At 40.2% G+C, this 13,819-nt stretch overlaps 2 protein-coding genes across 4 annotated transcripts in view; one reads left to right on the forward strand and one right to left on the reverse strand.

Moving 5' to 3' along the window:
- Nucleotides 1-4,146: 4,146 nt before the first annotated feature.
- On the forward strand, nt 4,147-13,360 carry rab5if (RAB5 interacting factor). Of its 2 annotated transcripts, XM_069884240.1 has the most exons (5): nt 4,147-4,361; nt 9,206-9,309; nt 10,254-10,383; nt 11,016-11,067; nt 12,856-13,360. In XM_069884240.1, exons 1-5 carry the CDS (start codon nt 4,260-4,262, stop codon nt 12,891-12,893), a joined length of 426 nt encoding a protein of 141 aa, XP_069740341.1. In that variant the 5' UTR covers nt 4,147-4,259; the 3' UTR covers nt 12,894-13,360. The 2 variants fall into 2 exon arrangements, with proteins under 2 accessions (XP_069740341.1, XP_069740342.1); XM_069884241.1 differs by lacking the exon at nt 11,016-11,067 and having other exon boundaries at nt 4,149-4,361.
- cyld2 (cylindromatosis (turban tumor syndrome) 2) overlaps nt 8,386-13,819 on the reverse strand; it is a 58,910-nt gene continuing 53,476 nt past the window's right edge. For both annotated transcript variants that reach the window (XR_011339948.1, XR_011339947.1), the window contains exon 18: nt 8,386-8,725. The gene's annotated coding sequence lies outside the window, so the exon portion shown is untranslated. The remainder of the gene's footprint in view (nt 8,726-13,819) is intronic.

Genomic DNA, 13,819 nt, shown 5'->3' on the forward strand with positions numbered 1-13,819 from the left:
TTTTAATGAGTTTAATTTTATTAATGATTAATTTTGCATTAGTTTTATCTTTCCCCTTTCCATTCACCACAAATCATTCCTACCTTTATTGGAAACTTCAAAAGAACCATTTGAAAAAGGATTTCAAAAGCAGACTCAATCATATTGTTTTTGTGGTTGTTTTCCAAAGTAAAGAGATGCTAGTCCACAATCTTTAGCAGTCATTTTGGTAATCTCACTCATAAAAATGCTATTAATGATAAACCTGTATTTGAAATCAATTATCCATTAAATTGAATTACTTAGTTTTAGCACAAGTCAAACTCAATTGGAGAAATGAATGTAACATTGTCAAATTTAATACTATATGCAAGAACTCTTTCAAAGTATATCCCCTTGAACCAATTGTCCATTTCAGAGGGCAGTTGATTACAAGTGAATAATATTCATATGGGTCTCAGAATCAATACAAGGAAACATGTTTGACCTTTTGTTCTGGGGTTTGGTATATTCCAGAGCATGTTAAGACAGGATCTTTCCTTCTGTAACCATGTCAAAGGATCTGGGGTAAAATGCCCACGTGGACAAGCGTTTGTGCAACTAAAATCTCAGAATGGTGAAGCTTACTCAGTAGGCTACACATTTATCAAAGATGAATGTGATTGGAGAAAAAGACGCACATTTCTAAGATTTTTTTTAGGTGTCCTAAAGTGCTTCAGCCAATTAAATACTTTTGAAGTGTAGAAACTGTTGTATCAGTGAAAATGTGAGCTGCTTGTTCAAACAATGTAATAATGGCCAGTTTGTTTCTTTTCCCCACAAATGTTCACAAAATATAGTTCAATAAGTCCCCGGGTTAAGAACGTCTGAGGACTTGAGGACAACTCATACTTACTTTTTAAACCTCAAATAATAATAAAATAATAAAAAGAAGAAAAGAAGCTCATACTTACTTTTTAAACCTCAAATAATAATAAAATAATAAAAAGAAGAAAAGAAACCACCAAAAGCACTGATTAGGTCAGCACTAACTCCCTTAATTATGAAAAGTGGCTCTCACCATTAGTGGCACGAGGCCTCGGAAGAGGAAAGTGGAAAAAAGGAGAATCCGCCTCCCCCAGACAGAATATCAAAATTTAATTTCAATCAGTCAAGTACGATGAACTTCTTCAAGGTCTCTATTAGCTTGATCATCATCGATTTCAACTTGAACCTCAGTCAGCTGTCTTGCTGAAATCCTTCCCTTCAATTTTTCTTGATCCCCTTCCATTTGTTAAGACAAATAACGTTGTCTTCCATTCTGCTTATTATTAGGCAATAAATTGGCAAATTCCAGAGCTTCAGATTCATTAGCAAAAAATTGCTTGAAATTGTCCATAAAAAAACTTTTAATATCGAAAAGCAAATCTATATCCCTTCTTCCACAAAAATGACTGCTGGGTTAAATTCTTTTCTTCTTTTGACAATTTCATTACTCAAATCTGCATAAAAGAATTCTCCATTATTCTGGATCATTAAAGGGTTTTGTGGTTCCCTGGCTTTTTGAACTGCCATTTTCAAAATAGAGCATGGCAGTTGTCCTGGATTCGGTTTTTGCCGAAGAGCTCTATGTGCTCTATCAAGTTTCAAACCATTTGGAAAATTCTTTGATCCCAAAATTTCAGGCAGCCAATTTTGAAAAAAATTGTACTGGATTAGTGCCCTCAAAGTCCTCAAGCAAACTTTTACATTGTTATTTAAAATTTTTACATTATTTCTTCTATTCTGATTTTCCAACATATCAACCTTTGGCAATAAATCTTTCTTCTGAATTTCCCACACCGTAAAAGAATCTTCTATCTTGTTAACTGTATCTTTACATTCTTCTACCTCCATATGACATTCCTGAAGGTCTTCAAATTTTTGAACTTTAAATTTTATCAACTGTTTTATTACACTTTTCCGTATCTGTCTTCATTACAGTCGTTTCTTCAATAGCTCCCAGTTGGGTAGTAAAATCTGCTTTCACTTCAGCAAAATTTGCATCCATTTTTTTCACTAATTGAATCAATTTTTTCAAAAATTTTATCAAAAATCTGTGGATCAAGAGGTTTTGGGGTAACAACATGCATCCATTTTACCTTGAATATACTGATCTCCTTCTGATTCCTCTCCCTGTGATTGTGGCATAAGACTTCCACTCCTACCTCTTCATCTGTAGAAGTTACCAGTGGTTGAAATTGTAAACGGGTCTTTTGCTTAGCGCTCATTTGACCTGCTACCATAGAAGTTGGGTCTGCAGACTCCAACTTGGTCACTTCTGCAGTGCATATGCATGAAGTCCTGCGCATGCGCGTTGATTCTATAGTCATTTCTGTAATGTACTTCCGTGCTCCAGCGCCATCTTCTCCAGCTCCCCGAGAAGGCAGCGCTGGAGTTTGGATCCTGACCCGTGGAGGCTTTGTAGATCGAGGCTGGGGAGGAACCAAGATCTGAAGATGAGTCTTCAAGGTAGGCCCAGTTTCTTCCATCACTGTAACTTCAGTTATAGCTGATTTTTTTTGTCTGTCTTCTAGATTTTTTTGCAGTCATCTTTTAGTACCTCTAGAAAAATTTAAAAATTATTCCATACTTTAAAAAATGTATAAAAAGTTGGGTATTAATTAATTCTGCCAGGAGAGGCATTTTCCACATCTTCTCCCTACGCCATCACGCCACGCCCCTCCACAACTCGTACTTACAAATGGAGTACACGCAGTTTCAGCATTTCGTCGGCTCAAGGAAGGAGAATGCCGTTTGCCATTTTGTGTCAGATCATGTCGCTGTTAACGGTGTTGAGTATGTAATGTTTCTGGCTTAAAATTTTCTCTTATTTACCCTTGCAACCATGCCTCCAAAGCATAAATCCGCTAAATAATTATTTTGAGTCTGCAGCATATTTTAATATAACCGATCAAGGAGCTTCTGTACCTTATTACTGCATTTTGTCCATGGCTTTGATTTCTTTGTCAAGTCACCCTTATTTGTCATTCATGCCATGCATTGCATGGTAAAGACAAGATAGTGTTTCTCCAGGACCACAGAGCAAATATACATAAATATAAGCTAAAATAGAAGTTAAAATATTGACATATACAATAAAAGTCCATGGAACACTATCCACATATGTTCTGGGAATTCAGGAGCCTGATGGCTCAAGGGGAAAAAAACTTGTCCAATCTGGACGTAAGGGCTGAGTGCTACGGTACCTCTTACAAGATGACAAAAGGGAGAAAAGTTTACATGAGGGGTCTGTGAAGTCCTTCACAATGTTTATTGCTTTTCACATGCTGTAGATGTCCATCATGGTAGGAAGAGAGCCCCCAGTGATCTTTTCCACGGACTTCACTATCGTCTGCAGGGTCTTGCAGCCTGAGCTGGTACTGCTTCCAAACCAGGTGGTGATCCAATTGTTCAGAATGCTCTCTGTAGAATGTGGTGAGGATGGTGGGAGATGAGCAGCCTTTGCAGGAAGTCCAGGTGTTAAGGGACCAGGTAAGATTCTCTGCCAAGTGCACACCAAGACCTTTGATACCCTTGGCGACCTCAACAGTGGCCAGTGAAGAGCGATCCCTCGGGCGCTCCTGAAGTCGACAACCATCTCTTTTGTTTTATTAATGTTCAGATACAGGTTGTTGGCTCTGCACCAGTCCGTTCGTGACTGCACTTATCTCTGTGTAATGACCCATTATTCTTACTAACAAGGCCCACCACTGCCCTGTCGACAGCGAACTGAATGATGTGGTTCGAGCTGCACAGTCGTGGGTCAGCAGAGTGAACAGCGTGACGGGCTTGGAAGGGCTGTTCCCGATCCGGACCTGCCGGTCTGGAAGTCGAGAATCCAATTGCAGAGGGTGACCTTCCTTATCAGGTCAGAAGTCATGAAAGAGCATTAGGAGCAGAGCCACATTACACTCCTTTTTGAATCTATGCAATGAACTGGCCTCAATGGCCATTCCATCGTTGAAATGTTTGACACGGAAATAAAGACAGTAGGTCCCCTTTTCTCGAGTCCTCGTGGACCGATGGAAAGGCAAGTGGGCCGCGCGCAGGAGACTCCACCCCAGTGGCTGGGACCGCAGGCGATCCCGGCAGGGAGAGAAGATGGCCGCAGTTGCCGGGCATGCCGGTATACTGGAGGACCCGGCGGGGCGTGACAAGCGCATGCGGGGTCGGCGAGGCGGGCGCCGCGCCGGGGAAGGAGCGCGAGTGGCGGGTGCGAGCGAGCGAGCGTGGAGCCGGCCGGCCGGCGTGATTGGAGGATGAGCGGAGCCAAGTGGAGGGAACACCCGGTGGCCAACGGCGGCTGGAAAGTATCGGTGTGGAGCAAGGTGCTGAAGAGTCACGCGGCCTGGGAGGACAAGGTGAGAGCCGGGGGGGGGGCAGCGGGGCCCCAGGCTCCTTCCGAGGGGACTTGGTGCGGCCCCTGCCGTCTCAGAGCCGTGTGCCTGTCGGGAATATTAATCCTGGCGCACAGATTACTGTCCGCTTCCAAAGTTGGCCTGTGTCTAATGAATCCCCTTCCCCTCCCCTCCCCCATTCTACCCCACAACTCCACCTCTCATCCCAGAGCCCTCATGTCGTCACTCCCGCTCCCCATGCACGGAATATTAACCCTGGGGCAGTTGCAGCTGAGATGCTGTTCACTTCTAAAAGCCTCTTTCAGGTGGCCAGAATTCCGCCTATTCTACCCCAGTGCGGCCACCTGAAAGTGGAGAACCCGGCCAGGAGGAGCACTGACCTAACCCTCCTCCTGTCGGTATATTCTCCGGCTCGGAGAATCCCCCCCGTTGCACCTGAAAGCAGCAGTGGGACGAGGTCCGCAGGAGCCGGCCTTCTCTCAGAAGTGGCTCTCCTTCGCGGTCACCTCCCCAGCTGCACTCCCCTAGCCGCGTCTGCCGGCGCATTATCTGCGTCCCAAGCACCAGAAAGCAGCTAAAGTTAGCCTGTGTCCTCCTCTGCCTCATCCTACCCCACAACTCCACCTCTCTTCATAGTGCAGCCCCACATCCCCCCACCTCACAACACCACACTGTATACCTTGCCCCAGTCCAGCCCACTCTCCCCCCCTCTCCTCTCTCCAAGTCCCAACAGCATACCCAGTCAGGCACCCCCACCCAAGCCGCCTCTCCTAAATTCACTTGTTTAGAAACCACGATCTAGTGGTGTCCTGTGTTTACATAAAAGCCCTCATAACCACGCACTGGTATCTTGCAAACACACATTCCCCTGACCACACATACACTTTGTATTTCCTCTATATCCCCCACCCCCCCCCCCCCCCCTTCCCTGCCACAATTGTCTACAGGCTAAATGGGAAAATAAGCAGAATATTTTGGAAATATTGCACACCCAGCAAAATCTATAAATATTTAACATTTAGTTTGTCATCTTTTGTCAGTGCAGATTGATCATGTTGATTTTGTTGGATGAAAATGGCAATTTTAAAGTTTAACTGGAATAAAAGAGTATATGGAAACACATTAATAGCAGATTGTGTACTTCCATTTTCTTTCATTAACATTAAGAAATAAGAAAAATAAATGCAGTAGGGATACAAGTTTCAATTCCACATTAAATGTCAGTAGGCAGTCTCTTGAAGCGGTAAGAAGATGTGTATGCCCATGCAATGGAAAAATAAAGGTAGTTGATGAGCTTTACAGTGTGTAATTTATTTCCTACATGGGGAACAAGAATTGTATTCCACGAGTTTCTATCATTCTTGATGATAGTTTATTATTATACAAAACCAAACACCCAACCCCAACCAACCAATTTTCCCCTGCAACCGCTGCAACCGTGTCTGCCTGTCCCGCATCGGACTTGTCAGCCACAAACGAGCCTGCAGCTGACGTGGACATTTACCCCCTCCATAAATCTTCGTCCGCGAAGCCAAGCCAAAGAAAAAGAAACATATGTACCAAAATTCTTACTTGCTGCACCTAAACAGGTAACTCACTGAATTGCAATAAAATAAATTTGTTAAACGTGTATCAAAGGAATTTAGAACATAGAATTTGATCACCATTTTCTGTGCAAGCTATATTAATAATGAAATTAATTTCCTCCTTCAGATACTCATTAGAAATCCTAGTGTAAGAACAATAGAAATAGGAGCAGAAGTTGCCCATTTGGCCCATTATTCAGTACTCAGAGCTGATCTGGCTGTGGAAACAGCTCCACCTGTTTGCCTTATCCCTATAACACAATTCCTCAACTATTCAAAAGAATATCTAACTGTCTTAAATATGTTTAATGTGGCAGACTCTACAGCTTCTTTGGGCAGAGAATTCCATAGATATGTTGCTCTCTTGGTAAAGCATTTCTGCCTTGAATCTTGAGCTTGTCTCTACTCTCACCTACTAGTGGAAATGTCTTTCCTGTCTCACTTATCCATCCCTTTTATAATTTTATGTTTCTGTAAGACCCCTCCCATTCCTTTGTAAAAGTTAAAACAATACCTTTTCACATTGGCTCACTGGTAAATTAGTGGTTCAACGAACTGGTTCAAACTAGCATTTTTTGCCGTTCACACGGGCCAATGCCAACCAGTTCTCTGTGCCCTTTCAAACTTACCACCTGGCATCCCAGAGCAAAGGGGTGCCTATCTTCCAGCGGTGATGTCCTGCATACGATACACCCACCCTAAGCAGTTCATCCCCGGAGCGATCTGACGCCTGAGTGGCTGTTCGTTAGCGTTCATGCTGGCACATTAACTGGTAGATTGGTGATTAATTACTGGGTTAAAGTGCCAGTGCGAATGGGACTAATGTATCTAGACCATAGATGGTTGAGAAACATTGTCACTGCGCGAAGTGTTAAATGCAATGCGAGCATGGTAAAATGAGACCTGTTTTTCAGGAAATAATGTTCTTCCATATGAAGTAGTTGGCATAACAGGAGGTATAGATATACACATTAGTAAATGTAGGGTGGACAATGCAGAGTACAGTGAAATGTGTGGATTTTCAGACATTTTTCAAGTGAATAAAGCCAATCAAACAAATGGGGTGTTTCAAGAATCTGAGCATTACTTTATACAGTTAAAAACAGGGTTGAATTTTAACCATTTGAGGTTATTTAATTTTGTAATCATTTTCTTATCACTGACTTAATTCTAACTAAAATTGGAGCTCATTTTATTGCCATAAACTGCATTCCACCAGACTTGCAGGTATTTTGAAACAGCTTTCCAAGGACAAGAAATTTTCAGGGTGAAACAAATTTAATGAATTCTGTTTTATAAAGATTTCTTACTCCTTAATTGCAGAAGGGGTTCACCAGGATGTTGCTTGGATTGGAATATGTTCACATTAATGAGAAATTGGATAAACATGGGTTCTCTCTGGAGCATCATGGGCAAAGGGGAGATCTGATAGAAATGAATAAAATTATGAGAATTATTAAGTTGGTGCTCAGGGTCTTTTTCCGAAGGTGGAAATGACAAATACTGGAAAGCATAGCTTTAAGTTGAGAGGGAGAATGTTTAAAGGAGAATTGCAAGGCTGACAAGGGAGATGTTCAAAGCAAATATGGAGATGTGAACAAGTAAGGAATAAATAGATGGATATGGTCACATCCAGGCAGATGAGATGAGTTTAATTTGGCACGGATATGGTGGACTGAATGCCCCTTTCCTCTGCTGTATGTTTCTGTGCTTAATGTTTGCCAGTTGACATTATTAGGTATAAAAAGGAGAGTTTGAGTTGCCGTTTGTATTTTCAGTAATACGCACACTAACACTATTGCCATATCAGTCTTTTCTTCTAGTGAAGACTATTATGTTTGTTTTAAAGATAGAAAGTTGGTCATTGACCTGGATTCTGAAATTTACACTGCCATCTTTTAAAAGTAAGTTTGCCAGTTGCCATGTTTATCTGTATTTGACTTTTTAAATTCAATCATTGTGACAGATTAGTTAAATAAACAGCGCAACAAGGTGCCATGAATGAAGTATTGTCACTTTGTTATAAGTTGGTCCATTTAGACATTTTATGGCCATATTATCTTTGAACCAGTGATTTCCTCACTGGATCGATGAGAGCAATTTCCTTAAAAGATTTTTCTCTGTGCACCATGTTTGAGGAGAGATGTCAAAGTACTTAAAAGGGTGCAGTAGAGATGAGTTAGATCCAGCGATCATCTCCTTAGGCAGTAATGAAAACATTCAATAGCCAGTCATGATGAGGAAAACTTTCCAATATACAACATTAACTAGTGTTTGTGGATTTAAAGAAATTGACTAAGGAACTGAAGGAAACATGAAGAACTGATCTGGAATGCATTGCCTGATGTGTGGACTGGTTCCATGAATAACTTTTAGAAGAATATTTGATAAGCATTTTCTCCCCCTCATGTATTTATGTGGAGACAGCCAGAGGCAAACAATTGTTTCAATTAATTTTATTGAAAAGGTGAGAAAATTGCTCTGCTTTCCAAATTTATTCAATTTATTGGTGACTCCTAATCAATGAAATACGTGTTGTGGAATATGCGTTCACACACTTTCTTTTAAAAAAAAATCCATCTTGTGAAATTTAAAGTGAGCAATTTGTTCTGACAGTAATTGCTCACTGAGCCCTTTTTTTTCAGACTTGAGGTTGAAGTCCAAATTATTGACACATACTAGATTGGAGTTAAAATATAAATTTTAAAGCTCCCTTGTCCTGGAGGTCATCAGAGCTGGCAGAAATTTCCTGGTGCTTACAAAGCTTCTGGGGTCCATTCTCTGCAAACCATAAACAAAGAATAAATGATGGAAGCATGCAGCGGTGCACGATATGTGGGACATGCTTTTAAATTCACTGCAACTTTTTTTTATTTTCAGGTTCGCAACATTTTTAAGTTGGGGGTTGAATATTTCGGCAAGTTACACTGGACAACAAAGGTTCTGCTCCCTGAACAGTTTGGGGTGTATTTCATGGATGTTGGGCTGCTGGACATGACTATCACCTTTTTCATCGTAGTATCACTAAAAACAAAAATCAATAGCAAAACATTGTTGGGTCCAGTTGAACTAATGCAATGTGTCAACATTATTATGCAATTAAACCTGCTCAATTCAATAAAAGTTAATTTCATGTTTCTCCAACTTCCTAGGTGAAAATCAGCCTTGAAGTTCACTGAAACTGTTCTTATAAATGTTTTAAACAAAAACTGGACTGTAAAATGTACAGATTAATGGATATTCTTCCTCTGCTCTTTACAGGATGAGTTCCTGGATGTGATCTACTGGTTCCGTCAAATAATTGCAATTATTTTGGGTGTTATCTGGGGAGTTGTTCCACTTAAAGGATTCTTGGGAATTGCAATGTAAGTCTTAATGCTGTTCATGTGTTTCTTTGTGTAATAGTAAAATATTTACTGTTAAGGCAGTTCTATTTTGTGCATTTGGATATATAACTTTTGGTACATTAGGATATTTGTTTGTAGTTTACTTTTCCTACATCTAACCAACTGCAGAGTAGAAACAAAAAGATTTCCAAGCAAAGTAATATTGTGTAATCAATTTGGAAAGGAGATCACTTCGTTGGGCAGCTTCACTCTGTCTACATCAATGTTAGAGATCGCCAAGTGGCCATCTACGTTAATTCTATGCCACACTCACATGTACCGTCCTACCAAGACCACCCATTTCCCTCTCCATTCAGAGCCATTCCTCCTCCTCCTCCCCCCGGTTGCTGGTGTGCTCCTCCCCCTGACCATCCCCCCACTACTTTGTTCAGATACCTGCTTTCATTTTGTCATACCTTGATGTAAGGCTCAAGCCGAAAAGGTTGGTTATGTATCTTTATTTGTTTGACCTGCTGAGTTTCTCCTGCATTGTGTTTTTACTTCAGTCATGGTGTCTGCCTGCTTTACCTTTCTAATATTGTCAAATGATATGAGTAACTGAAAGATTTTAATTCATAAAGAGAGCCTGGCCGGCCCACTCAACCGTTCTTTCCACTGCATCTCAGTTTACCTTGGGGCATCAGATAGGGCATTGAGTACAAGACTTGGAATGTGGGCCTTGATGAGACCATACCTAGAATATTGTGTTGCCAGACAATAGAAAGGATGTGATTAAACTAGAAAAGGTGCAGCAAAGATTCACAAGGATAAAGAAACTTGGGTCTGGAGTTCTTCTCGACTTATTTCTTTGAAAGAACAAAGTTAATTTGTTGCTGTAAAATAATATAACCATCTTTTTGTTGTGACTAGCAGTGTTTGTGCATTGGACATGTATGTAAGTACCCTGTGGATTTTGTTTCCAGATTTTGCTTGATCAATGCAGGGATCCTGTATGTCTACTTTAGCAGCTTCCAACAGGTGGATGAAGAGGAGTATGGTGGAACATGGGAATTAACAAAAGAAGGATTTATGACATCTTTTGCATTGTTTCTGGTAACTTCTTTTTGATATATAGCACAATCCTGCTACAGAATAGACAAGTTTGGTACTTTTGCAAACAACAAGCTGCTGGAGGGTCCATGGGTGATCAGCACAGGAAAGATCATGTAGCACTTTTTGCTATCCAAAGTAATTCACTACCATTGATTTTTTTTAAGTTGTAGTAGGTATTGTAATCTAGCAAATGGCTATATTACTTACTGCAGTCTCCCACAAATAGAAACTAAGATGATTTGTTTCTGATGTTGGTTCAGTATTAAATAATGGTAAAATTGAGGGAGAACTCTTTGTTAATATAAAATGGCTGAGGACAGGAACGGATCCATCAGTCCATTGCATCTACACCAAACACTATGTCCAAAATAAACTAAAGCTCTGCCATTTGCACATGATCCATATCCCTCTATTCCTTGCATATTCTTCAAGTAGTACTATGAGATATGACTGGTTACATCATTAAACATTTCACCTTAGGATAATGTTCATCACTTCCTCAATATTACTTTGAATTATCAACCTGGATTTTGTATGAGCTTAAGTTGAATGTCGCCACTGTACTGTACAGAAATCTAATTGAGAACCTTCTGATGTACACTTTTAAACAATGCACCATGCCTCACTTTTAGTCAAGAAGACTTCACAAGTTCAGTCATGAAGCTGACATTTTGAAACCTCCAGGTCAGTGTCATTTAATTTGGTCCACACTTTCATAAACCGCTTTACCTAATCTCCATCCAGGAACAAACTCATTGTACTCCAGAACAATTCACCAGTTACCCCATAACACAGAAAATCTGTTCGCAGTCTTCTCATTACCATTCTGAGTCAGCTGATAAAAGGCGTGCAGTTGTCGTTTTTCTTTCCAAATTCAAATGATTTGGAGAGGCTATCACTCTATGGCAACTTGCAAAAGTAGACAGGATATAGCTTAATTATGCAGTTTCTGCCTTTCCAATGCGGATCTGTAATTTATCCACATATTACAAAGTAGCTACCTTGCTCAACATCCTCCCATAAACTGAATTATTAAACCCAAATTAAAGTATTTCTCTATATTGACTGTACTTTTGTACCAAAGAGCATCAGAAATGATTAGAAATTGAAATTTCTCTTTAACCAGAGCAATTAATTTGTCTTCTCAGGTCAAGTTTGTTGAATGGTGTGCAATGTGGGAAATGTTTTTTGGAAGGCTTCAAAATATAAAACCTAGACATACACAAAAGTCGCAGATGCTGGAATCCTGTGCACTGGAGGGACTCAGAGGATCCATAGGGAGAAATAGTCAGTCAGCCTTTTGGGTCAGGATCCTTCATTGAGATTAGAGTAAGATGATGATATTACATTTATGAAAGGGGAATGGATCTAAGGAGAGGCCCAAAAGTAATAAGATATTAGGGGGAACAAAAGGAGGGAGAAGTGGAGAGACAGGATGGGGGAGAGATCAGTGAGGGTGGGGGGGGGGGGGGGGGTTGATTAGAAAAGTAAGAACAGCATGAGGTAAAGAAGAGATGGAAACTGGAACCAAGTAAACGACCAGGATACCTAAAATTAGAAAAATCATTGTTCATGGGGGTAAGGCTGTCCAGGAGGAATATGATGCATTTAGCCTCTCCCTGACAATGAATGAGGCTCTCGAGAATGTATTTCAGTTTGGGAATGCTGTGGGGAATTAACATAGTTAATTCTGAGTTCATAGTTCAGTCTGAGACTCCCAACAGAGGTTGAGTGTTTGGTGAACCAGTCACCCAGTCTGCGTTTGGACTCACTGAAGTAGAGAAGGATACACTAAATGCGGTAGATTAGGTAGGACCACATGCATGTGAAGCTTTGGAAGGTTTGATGGAGGTGAGGGGAGGAAATGTAGGTACAAGTTTTGCACTTGCTGTGATTTCCAACTGGAAGAGTGGAAGGGAAGGGAAGAGTCTAAGGCAGCACAGTCTGTATGATTGTTCGTGCAGTGATTTTAACAGACAAGCCAATATGGCAGTACTTGGGGTGCTGGTATTGAAAGAGCTCCAAGTTTCGGGAGAAGAGTTGGCAATTTGCGTCCTGCTCCATGAGTGCCCACAGCTGATGGGTTTTTTTTAATCTTTGCTCTAAAAAGTATACTATTTGATTTGCTGAGTTTTTAATTTCCCCCAGCAGATTGTTTTTTTTTTGCTTTAGATTCCAGCTCTGCAGTCTTGTGTCTAAAGTATAACTGTCCAGGGTTGATGGCATTTGCTAGGTCAATTTTAAGCTTGCCAGATGCTATGAAATTTGTTGGGGTGGGGAAGAGAAGGCTTAGCTAAATAACTTTGGGGGAAAAAAATTCTAAATTTTAATTGCTTGTTTATGACATAAATTGCCCAAAAAGCTGTTCCTTGAATACTTTGCCATTCCTATTTCTGTCACAGAATTGTGTGAATGACAAAATTAGCTATTACAAGTGTCACATGAATATTTTCATCTTTTGTTTGCTTTTAGGTTGTTTGGATAATCTTTTACACCGCAATTCACTTTGAATGAAGATCAAGAACTGTCCAATTTTAAATTTTGAAAGAAGAGAAATCAAACACTTTACTTGGCATACGTTATAAAAACGTACTACAGTTCCGAACCTTTTGTACCATTAAATCACAGGACCTGAGAAGGCTCCATGGGACAGCTTGCATAAAGTTGATTTACTGCTGATGTGGTTTTAAAGTCTGCAATAAAGTATGGAATATCCCAGGAATCTTACAAGATGTGGATCACTTTGACCACCACTGCTATAAGAGCAACAGCAGCACGGAGGTACAGCTCCCCAGTGTCATGCCCTGTAATGCGGTACATTTGTACTTAGTATCTGTTTTAATTTAATTAATGTAAATTACCTGTAGAATTGGAGAAGAAACATTAATTTTTGACTTGTACATCTTTCAGAGTTTGTATTTCAGACTTTATAATGGAAAATTATTGCACCTTGGTAGCATTAAAATTACAAACGAGACTGATTTTTGTATCTACTTTAAAGGTCAACATTCAACCAGCATTTTAAATTTTCAGTCGTCTGATAAAGCTTTGGACCAGTTTTTTTAAAATAATTTCCTCTGGCTCCTATTGTCTTCCTTTTTGTTTTGCGGCTAATTAACAAACCAGATTACATTGACATCAAACACTTTGGTCCCCAATAATCCCAAAGATTTGAGACTACTACTTTCTCTTTGCCCTCAAAATCTACACTAATTAACAGACAGGAAACACCCTTTGACCAATTCAGCTTTTCTCAGGTAGTTGTAATGCTTGTACATAACATTATTTGTACCATATGTTGAAAGAAGTAAAAACACAAGAATCTTGGAGGAACTCAGCAGGTCATAGGGGGGTAAAGATATATAACCATCGTATTCTGTAACTTGAAAGAAAATGCTGCCTCCAGGGTGTGGTTTAAAATAACAGAATTCCATTC

This window comes from Narcine bancroftii, chromosome 6 (genome assembly GCF_036971445.1).
Source record: "Narcine bancroftii isolate sNarBan1 chromosome 6, sNarBan1.hap1, whole genome shotgun sequence".
Lineage (NCBI taxonomy): Eukaryota > Metazoa > Chordata > Chondrichthyes > Torpediniformes > Narcinidae > Narcine > Narcine bancroftii.

Bases quoted from the DNA above. Each gene is read 5' to 3' on its own strand.
- rab5if (XM_069884240.1), top strand. From the start codon at position 4,260: ATGAGCGGAGCCAAGTGGAGGGAACACCCGGTGGCCAACGGCGGCTGG. The intron at 10,384-11,015 runs GTAACTTCTTTT...CCTCACTTTTAG, and splicing joins CATCTTTTGCATTGTTTCTG to TCAAGAAGACTTCACAAGTT. The intron at 11,068-12,855 runs GTCAGTGTCATT...GTTTGCTTTTAG, and splicing joins TGACATTTTGAAACCTCCAG to GTTGTTTGGATAATCTTTTA.